The 11085-nt window shown below is 33.5% G+C and overlaps 1 protein-coding gene across 1 annotated transcript in view; it reads right to left on the bottom strand.

Moving 5' to 3' along the window:
• LOC103606744 (spermatogenesis-associated protein 17) overlaps positions 1 to 10273 on the bottom strand; it is a 113923-nt gene extending 103650 nt beyond the window's left edge. The window contains exon 1 of the mRNA XM_008591299.1: positions 10226 to 10273. Within this exon, the coding sequence (XP_008589521.1) occupies positions 10226 to 10261 (36 nt within the window). The 5' untranslated portion in view covers positions 10262 to 10273. The remainder of the gene's footprint in view (positions 1 to 10225) is intronic.
• Between the last annotated feature and the right edge of the window lie 812 nt (positions 10274 to 11085).

Raw genomic sequence — 11085 nt, 5'->3', positions numbered from 1 at the left:
GAAACAATTAACAGAATGAAAAGACAACTAACAGAGTGGGAGAAAATATTCGCAAAATATACATCTGACAAAGGATTAACATCCAGAATATATAAGGAACTCAAAAAGTAACTCCATTAAAAAATGGGCAAAGGAGCTGAACAGGTATTTCTCAAAGTAAGATATACAAATGGCCAACAGAAGCATGAAAAAATGCTCAACATCACTCAGCATCTAGGAAATGCTAATCAAAACCACTTTAAGATATCATCTCATTCCAATAAGGATGGCTAATATCCAAAAGACTGAGAATGATAAATGCTGGGATGTTGCAGAGAAAAAGAAACCCTCACAGACTGATTGTGGGACTGCAAAATGGTGCAGCCTTTATGGAAAATGGTATGGAGGTTCGTCAGACAATTACAGACAGAAGTACCATATGACCCAGCTATTCCACTGCTGGGTATATACCCAGAGGAATGGAAATCATCATGTCAAAGGGATACCTGTACCGCCATGTTTACTGCAGCATTATTTTCAATAGCCAAGAGCTGGAAACAGCCCAAATGTCCATCAACAGATGACTGCCTAAGGAAACTTATGTATATCTACACAATGGAATTCTACTCTGCTATAAAAAAGAATGAAATACTACCATTTGCAGCAACATGGATGGACTTAGAAAAATTATATTAAGTGAAATAAGTCAGGCACAGAAAGAGAAATACCACATGTTCCACTTATTTGCGGGAGCTAAAAATAAATAAATAAATATGCAAACAAATAAATTGGGGGGGGGGGAGAAGACACAATGATCACAACAATTCCCTGAACTTCTTAAGACAAGTGAACAGATATGATGTTGATGGGGTGGGGGGAGAGGGAAGTGGGAAAGAGGAATTGGTAAAGGGACATGAAAATCAACTACATTGTATATTGATAAATTAAAATAATAAATAAATAAACAAACAATAAATAAAAATTATATAAATTGATATAAAAAATAAATGGGCTTTTTAAATTCAATGATATCAAAATATGTAAATAAAATGTTTTGTATTTTAATCATGACATTTTAATACTTCTTTAACAATAACACCAGCTAGCACGTATTAAGTTCTCCTGTGCCAAACACTATTCTAAGGGTTTTGCTTGTATTTATCCGTTCCATCTTTAGAACACTTCCATGAGGTAAATACTCTTATTACCTCATTTACAGATTAGAAAACAGCTCACAAGAGAGTTTACATAATTTTCCCATAATTATACAGCTATCGGTGATGGATCTGGGAATCAAATTAGGGCTTCAGAGAGCTCATTCTCTTAACCATTGCAATATAAAACTGGAAACAAAGCAAACTGCAATTTTCAATGAATGAAAATTTCTATTGAAATTATCTGCTTTTTATATCTCTTACTGCAATGCTGACATGCAAGTAGTTTTATTTTTACCAGAACATATAATCAAAATTTTTTTTTACGTAGATAAGTGTTGGAGATCTAAGAGACCATACTTAAGTGGGCTTCTAGGTATCTTATAAATCCCAGTAATCATGACAATCAGTTAACTTTCATAAGTTCCAACTTTGCTAAGTTGAATGCTGAATCAACAAAGAATAAACAGGAAAAATGTTTTACTTGGATTCTGATCCTTTATTTTTCTGTTTTAAAACATGGCCATTTAAAAGGTATTTTACATTCTGAGATATTAAATGTAAAGTTTCTGAGGAAGTGTTTCAGTCTAGCTCCCAGTAGGAAAATGGTTAAAATAACAGAAAATATGCAAGACAGTTTGTAAGAATAATTAAATCAGAGACAATAATTCTAGAAAGTAAAACTGAGTAGTATAGCAAACTAATGTAACAAAGGTGTAGAAAGTGACTTTCAAAATACTTTTCAAATGATCTTATTTTAGAGATTAATTCTTTAAAGATTCAAAAGTTTATCTTTCTAAAATTATATACTGAATTTAGAAATTATCTCTCCCTAATTTGACAAAAAAAAGGAGGAACTGATACAAACCACTTTCCTAATGAAAAAGAAGAATCAGTTGGAATATGTGTAACATACATAAATAATACATGCAAATAAGTGAGTATTTTCCTGGCTTGTCTAATTTAATCATGATAACATCATTTTGAGGTGGGGGGTCATTATTAGCTTCATTTGACAGAAGAGGAAATTGATGTTTAGAGAGGTTGAATAATTGCTTAAGCTCACATAGCTGGTTGGCGGACTTCAATTGTTTCAGCACATTTTTATTGCATATAAAGTAACAATTTTATTAAAGAAGAGAATACTTGTAATCACATGCACTGACAGGAAATCCATGGTCAGCAATAGAAGTGACTCAGGTTGCATGGGAAAATATCATTAAATTCTAAATAAAATAAGATTACATGTGTCAGCAAACATAAAGGATGCACGCTGGAGTACTGAAAGGAAAGAGAAATGAGAGCCGTTTATGATTAGGTAAAACAAGAGTAGTAGGTATGGCCATTTCTGAGAAATGACATCTGAAAGAACAAAAACTGAAATTGGCTGAAAATCTGTACTAAAATAGGAAGGGTTTCTTTTACAAAAAAACAAATAAACAAAATCCAATGACATAGGCTCCTTCTCTCTCCAAACTCAGCAACCACTGGAAACAACACCAGCCATAGCCAGAGAGGCTATAAGTGGTGTGTTCTCAGGGAAACTTCTAACACCATAACACCCTAGACATCCACCCAAAGGCAGGCTAAAATTCCTTTGCAAGACAAATCCTTTTATTCACAATTGGGTATTAAAGGGCGTAATAAGTAAGTGATGGTTAAACTCATCCACCCTAATGTAAAATCAATCAGTCTTTAAGTGGCTTGGTCAGAGATGAGCTGGAAGAGTCTGGGCATTTGAGTGGGCGAAGAGGCTGCCATCAGCGAAATGAAGGATCTAAAATTTATTGAGCTCAATGAATGTGCCAGGTATTATGCTAACTGCTTTAATTCTCAAATATCCTTGTGAATAGGGAACGATCTCCATGTTAAAATTAAAGAAAAGGAGATTAAGTAATTTGCTCAAGGTCACATAACTAGTAAAAGAGTAAATGGTGGAATCAGGATACAAACCCAGGACTGTCTTACTGCAAATCCCACACTCTTTCTCTAAAACGTCTTACATATATACTGTATAAAGGGCAAGAGTCTGTGTGTATTCTTTACTTTATTATTATTATTTTTTTAAAGATGACTGGTAAGGGGATCCTAACCCCTGACATGGTGTTGTCAGCACCACGCTCTTCTAAGTGAGTTAAGTGGCCATCCGTATATAGGGATCCGAACCCGTGGCCTTGGTGCTATCAACACCACACTCTCCCAAGTGAGCCACGGGCTGGGCCTATGTATTCTTTATTTTAAAGGATACCATTTTCTTACATTATAGGGATCCCAGTTTAATCAATAGCTAATTGATATACAGTAAGATACAATACAGGTGAGATTCTACTATACTTTCTGTTATAGCAATAAATGACATTTTGAATTTTGCCTAAATTATCTGTTCATGTTCTAGTACTAGTGAATAAACAATTTTTTTAAAAAAGTACTTTCAAGAGGCAAAATGAATTTTCATAACATTTCTTCTTAATTTCAAGGTGAATGGGTTACAAATTCCCTGCCTCCCCCCCCCCCAATGGCTCCTATTCATGTCCTTCAAAGTAATTAGAAACTTTCAGAAGTGATTGGTATAAAACAATGATTGTCATTGATCAGCTCTGAATAGAAAATTTTAAACAAAGTCATTGTGTGCTCAGCAGATTACAGCTTGTTAACTGGCAAGTTCTAAATGACCTCTTAAGCTAGTCAAATCAATGATGCATATTCCTCATTAAGTAACATCAAAATGTAAGTGGTCTTATAAATAATGTTTATTTTAAGCACTAAAACAAATGGCAAAATCTTGATATACCAAAAGCCATCTGCTCATAGAAAAGATTTTCTCTCCATTGAGTTATCTTTTTTTCCTGAAAATCCAGAGTAAACTTGATGCTATTCAAAGAGAGAAAAAATGTCTTCTCCCCTAAAGTTTAAATGAAGACACAGAAAACAAATTCATTGATGATAATCCACCTAGAATTAGAATTAATGCTTTACATGTATATGAGAGCATAGAAGTAGAATTCAATTATTCAGTTATTCAGAATTCAGTTATTATTTATTAGAATGCTCATCATTCCAGAATACTATAGAGTGAGCAGAGAAAAGTGAGTTTACCAAATTTTCAAAAATGAAGATTTAAAAAATAGTAATGTAACCGATGTTTTCATCCAAGTTTTCACTAGTTATCACTGCATTATCATGACAAAACTACATATAAATGAAAATATTCAAAAATATAAATATATATGAATATTATAAGTGAAAATATAGTTTTATATATACATAAAAATCCTACATAGATATTTTTGCAGAAAATTATGGATAATTATTCCATATGCAGTTTCTTCTCTTTATTATTCTATATCCCTACTCTACCTGACTTTATACTTTCTTTCTCCACAAATATGGTACTAGAAGTAACAGAAGGGGAGAAGAAATATTCTTTTGCATGATGATGGGACATTTAAATATCTATCCATCGTCAGGTAAAAACTTGAAGAGGTCTAGGTGACCCCTTCCCATCTTCTTCCTCAGGGTGACATTGAGGGATACTTTTCTTCTGTGAATAAATTGTGTTATTCATTCTATATTTCCAGAACCATAACATGCTGTTCAGAATACAAGATACCTTCAATATCTTTTTCCTGAATTAATTTACCCATCTCTATCTATTTCTTCCTGTCTAATTCAGCAGTCATTACTGTAAACACAAATGCTCACTTCATAGTATTGTAAATATGAAAATAGTATTACAAATAGCTTAGGTGACTGATATGAGTTTTTATATATATTTGGCACATACTTAACCATTTTTAAGTAAAGCCATCATATAATCTTTTCTTATTTTTTAAAAATAATTTAGACACAAGTAAGAAACGAAAAACATGTTTATTCGATGTTTAGTTAATTTTTGTAAATTATAATTTTATTATATAGATCCAGAGCTCTAAGAGGAAATGAACCAATAAAGTTATGACATTTTGCAAATTTTTTGTTTTAAGTGATCTTTAGTGTTCCTTTTGTTACTATAGTTTCTATTCTCCTTAAAGGGAGCTTTTCAATCTGAAATAAAATATTTTGGAGCACTAAAATTAAGTCAAATGATTTAAAATAAGATAATAAAGAATCATTGAAACTCTCCAGATTCTAGAGAGTTTCACTAAGTATATGTGATTGATCAATAAAATGTATAAGGACTCCAGGGTAAAAAGGAATTCTACTTGAAACAATCAATTACATCTGTAGTCCTTTAATACTCTGTAAACTTTAGATTATTTTCATTTTTTTCATTCCCCATAGATCTTTGAAACTAGGAGAAAAAAAGTATGATGAAACAATTTTATAAGAGAGATCTCTAAGATACTGCATAGTAGCACTTCCTGAAATTTGCATTCACATGGCATTGCTACAATTGTCCTAGGACAGACAAGGAAACCAGGACTCAAGATGTATGAGATGACCCAATGGAAGTTTTTCAAATTTTTAAATGGAGTTTACTTTGGTAACTTCCAGAGTGTGTGCCATATTGAAGCTGACTGTATGTAATCTTGGTCTTGGGTTATTTTCCCCCTATAAATGGAAGAATTAAGTATAAGGTATGTGTTATTCTTTACAAGAGACTTCTTCCTGGTTGGAGTCATCCAGTAAGCAGAAGCCATAAGCAAGAGAAAACACTACATATTAAGAATCTTGACTCCAGGTGCTGGGAAAAAGGGACAAGTTAACAGTCTTCAAGATGGATAAAATGATGCCACCAACCTGCACTTTTTAGATTCCCAGGGATATTTTTTAATGGGCTTTTCATACATAAAGGAATTCTTGCCTCATCCTTATAGTATTATTAGGAACCTGACTCTCTTAGCCCAGTATTTGCTGGGCCTGAGGTGACACCCAACTGCTTACCTACATGCATACTAACATCAGAAACAAGAATCAGTTCTTCACCAGGCTGTAAGAAGATATACAATTGTACATATAGATGGGATGGGGCAGAAATTAGCTTAGCAGCTGAATCAACGCATGGTGTTTGTATAAGATACTAAAAACCGTTCAAAGAGATACAACTGCAAATAAATTTGGAGGCCAAATTTAAATGGGATTCACAATGGAGTGGCCAAGATGCTGGAGAAAAAGTAAAATCCTAATCTGGAATAAAGTCAAATTGAAGACTATAAAAGAAATAAAATGTCACACAGAGAAACAGGAGTAATAGGGCCCCAGGAGATAAGATAAAAATTTACTGAGCAATTTTATTGTTGTATTAATTGACTGTCAATGGCCTAGCAGCACATCAGCAACAGGGGTTTTGTAAAGGCAAACTGTAGGTTCTGACAGCAGTTTATATCACAACAAACCTCCTTCAAACCTGTGTGTTATAATACTTCAGCAATATCCTAAATCTCATGAGGTCTACCATTCTCCTTTGAACCGTACTAACCAAATTTTACCTTTGCACATGTAGTTTATCCACACCACACAGTCTAGTCAAGTAATCAGAGAGGCTAAAAGATCCTTCAGCAAAAATTTCCAAAATGGGCACGTAGGGACTTGGAGAAAAAGTATTTAAAGCAAAGGACTTGTTTGTACTCCTTGTTTAGAAAAACTAGGCAAGCATTTATTAATTTATTCAAGGATGTTTATTTAACCACTCACTATAAGCCAAGCATTGGAGATGCAAAGCTGAAGAAGATAGGATCTGGGCCTCAAGGGACTTACAGTGTGTGGGGGGTGGAGACAGGCATGTAAATTAGTAAGGATAATAAAATGTTACAGGTTCTATCACAGAAGTATGTCGATAGTAAAATAGTGACATAAAAAGAGAGAGTGATCAATTCTACAGGAGTAGGGGAATCGTAAAGTCTTTAGCGAAAAGGTGACCCTTTAAAAAATAAATTCAGCAAATCAGGATATTAATATCTATTACATAAAACAAAATCACATACATATAATTTGTTCTTCATTACAAAAGAGTGACATCTATTAAGGGATGGATAGGCTATAAATAAATTTGTGAAACTTCTCTTTTCAGGAATGTTCTACTAGCATCTCTGATAATTTAATATAATTTAGTTGTCATGCCAGCAATCAATAGAAAAATATATAACCTGCAATTGTTTCAGTTCATGAGTCAAATTAAGACAAAAGTTTTTTTCTGATATATTGTATTTGAAGGCCTTATTCATGACTTGGGTGTATATATATATATATATATATATATATATATATATATGTGTGTGTGTGTGTGTGTGTGTGTGTGTGTGTGTGTATATATATAAATATGTCTGAACATTATTGGACATATAGATTTTTGTAGTTATCTGTTACTCTGAGAGGTTCTTCTTCCTGGACACTCACAGCCACCCACGTTTAAATCTTTTATAGGGTAGTCATTTTGAACAGAGTTACTTAGTAGCTTATGAACTGAAAAGGCAGAGCTGCAGTTATTAGAAGTGAAATTTCAGCTAGTGGTGTCCAATTAGGGTTGCAATCTTCAGATGTGTACAACACAAATACATGTGGAACACACAATGGTCTCTTCAGCCACTCATTCCTGCAGAGAGCAAAATTTTAAGAGCACCGTCTTGCAAAAGAAATCCACTTACAAACAAATTGGCTAAAGTCCACTTACAGATTAATTCATTTCTGGTCACGGGTCACTGTGATCAACAATGCTAAAAATTAATCTTTGTTAGGAAATCACTATGCACGTGAGCCTCCTGATCCCCCAATTTAGGAACATGAAGTACCTAGTTACCAGGTTAACACATCTCAAACCTCTGAGGGAAGTCTTTGAACTTCTCTACTAGAGAAAGATTTCTATTTCAAATTTTCCACAGTAATCTTTACATACTTCACATAGCCCCTCAGAAATCCCTGAGTGCCTTTAGGGGATCATTCCAACCTCTAGATAATGCTCAAGTTTCTCCTCTTACCAGTATAATCCCCACTGCATTCCCACCCTACTCATCTCTCAGGGAATTGTGTCAAAAAAGAATCCAGTCTTCATAAGGAGACACTTGCTTTGAAAGGATTATTGCAGTAGGCATAGGTGGACTACTGCAATAGGGAGAACACTTTGACCATGAGATTTACAAGAGTAATGTCAAGAGATAGGAAAAAAGATGTTTTTCTTTTATAGGAAAGTATAAACAAGTCTAGAAAGAATCTGATGTGGGAAAGTGGGATAAAAGGGTGGCATGATTGGAGAGCAGATCAGAGAACGTTTTACGCTGAAGCCAGCCTGTTCTCGGAAGGGCATATTAAGGATATGCTGTATGATAGCTAAACTTCAGGGACCTGCAGGAAGGAGAGAAGCTAAATCACAGTTTGGTTAACAAACATGTTGTTCCAGCTGATCAGCAGGGGCAAGTAGTTCAGCTAATCATTTGTGAGGTAAAGAATGGGAATTTGGAGAGATGTGTCTGAATTTGCCATAGGTAAACAAGTGCGGAATGCCTCTGTCTTATCTAAGTCACATGAAGAAGAGTCTTTGTTTTTTTGTTTGTTTGTTTGTTTTTTTTACTAAGCTGTTTCCAAAACACAAAAGGGTGAGGAGATTTTTAACGTTCGCTGTTTTTCAAGATCACAGGACTCAGGTAAAGTTCAGTGCTCTCCGCTGGCATGAGTCAAAGACAAATTGACATTAGATGACACTAAGGAAATAAAGCTTTCAGTATGATGTTGAGTAAAACATTCAACCTATCAAGTGGCTTGTATGATGTGCGTTTCTTAGATATGCCTAATCTAGGTCATGGAATGTTAAGGATTCAAGATAGATCAGAATTCCATATGCAGATCTGGGGCTAAATCATAAAAGTGTATATTTTCCAGTCTTTCTGTACTTCTCCCTTGTAGCACAGAAGACAGGGAAGATCTTCTGTGACCTCTCCCTGGGTAATTTATGGGGATATCTAAGTCTTTATCCATTAGATGCTTTAGGTTCTCAGTCATCTCTTTTTACTTTGGAGATACATCTGACATGAATCAAGCAGAAAAGAAAGAATTTAATGGTGTTAGGATTATGGTGTTAAGAATCAAAATGTCCTAAATTACCAGACTAAAGCATTCCATTAAAAGAAAAATCAAATTGTTTTCCTATATGAATATTACTGAAAAATGTAAATAGCTTGCTGCAGCTGGAATATCTGCCTCTGGATCAGGAAAAGGAGCACAAAGATCTATGTCTTTCCCTTGTTTTTTCCTCAAAGTCCAGGAGAGCAGACAGGTGAACAGAAAGATACTGCAGATTGCCCCTAGGCTAGGCTTCCAACACAGATATACCTGTAGAGGAAAATATCCCTTCTAAAAACAATATATAGTAAAAATAATGTTAATTTACACACCATGGTTCAATAAGAGATATTCAAAAGTATTTTACTCCCTTGCCTCACCCAAAATAAATTCTATTATTTGCAGAATTCAGAATTAATAGGTTAATGAAAGAGAATACAATAAGGCAACACAGGTTTTAAGGACATGAATGAAATTCACTTAAGAACTGTCTCCAATTATAATAGCTTGGGAATTAAGCTATTACCATACTGTCTGAAACATAAGAAATACAATATTTGTTGTGCCCATTACCAAAATCTGTGTGGAAATCAAGTTCAAGCCCCATAATAGCTAAATTCAACTTTCTATAAGGAAAATAACACAAAAAATGAACACAGAAATGATAGAAATAAAACTTCTAAGCTGGAAACTGACTTTACTACTGCTAAATCATATGAATAATTTCTAATTGATTTGTATTTGGCAGAAATCTTATATATCAGAATCATGTTCATCTATTTATCACAATATTCTATATGTCACATGGAAACTAATACATTGCTTTGTTAATATTTATAGTTTTCTTTCTAGTATGGCTCAGAGATATTTAACATTCTAAAACATAAGCATTTATAATTACATGGTTTACATTTTGTATTCTAATTTTTAATACTGCCAAGACTATTTAGCATAACTAACTTTTTAACTATGTACTCTTTTCTCTCTTTACCATTAGCATATCAATCAAATTTGCATTATTCTGCTTTGCTCATTTTATTAAAAGCGAACTCAGGGCACAATTGACTTTTCATTTGTTTAACAAGTGAAGAAATATTTACCCTGACAGCCATTGCATTGTAGAAATTCATCTTCATAGTATAATATGCTACCTGTGAATCAAGAAAAAAAAAAGATGGCATACATTTCAGTTATACAAAGACAGTGCGGCCTATTTTTACATATAAAAGATAAGGATCTTTATACATAATACATAATAAGAGTTCTAGGCTTAGAAAAATGAAATCAAACTTTGTATTGAAGAGCTAGGCTTCCTAATACATAATGCAAGCTTAACCTGAAAAATCTATGGTAGTCAAACTTGGAGCTAATGGAGATATATGATCATAAAATGCTCTCCGCTGAGTTTGATAATCAATGGTGCTCTACTGAGAATAGAATAACAAAGCAGAAATATTCACAAGTGCTGGTGACACGTAGTATTGTATGATTTATTCACTAGGGTTCTTTTAGCCAAAACTCACAGAAACATAAAAGGAATTCATATTTCAAGACGTCTAGTTTAATGAAAAATTCAAAGAAATGCTTTCTTCAGTTGAAATCGTTCAAGGATATGGATGCAGTGATGGAGTAAAATTGTGTCTTCCAACCATCTATGCAAAATGTTATGTACTTAGCTGCCTCCTGAGTAATCCTTGGGAATTCTGTTTCATTTAATATTCATTTTAACACCATAAAATCATAAATACAATGATATCATGTTACAGCAAATCTCTTGCTACAGTGAAGGCTTCCTAATGTCTTGGTTTCTTTCTAGTAAAGACACATTCATCTATTAATATACAAATCTCTGGTACAGTAAATAATCATTTAGCAACATAGCTTATTTCAATGAAAATATTGCTTTAAATAATGCTTCCACATCTGTTCTTTTAATTAAAGATATAAAATTAACATAATT

The sequence above is a fragment of the Galeopterus variegatus genome, unplaced genomic scaffold (assembly GCF_000696425.1).
Source record: "Galeopterus variegatus unplaced genomic scaffold, G_variegatus-3.0.2 Scaffold6813, whole genome shotgun sequence".
In the NCBI taxonomy this organism is placed as follows: Eukaryota; Metazoa; Chordata; class Mammalia; order Dermoptera; family Cynocephalidae; genus Galeopterus; species Galeopterus variegatus.
This window is presented reverse-complemented; position numbering and strand designations above follow the sequence as displayed.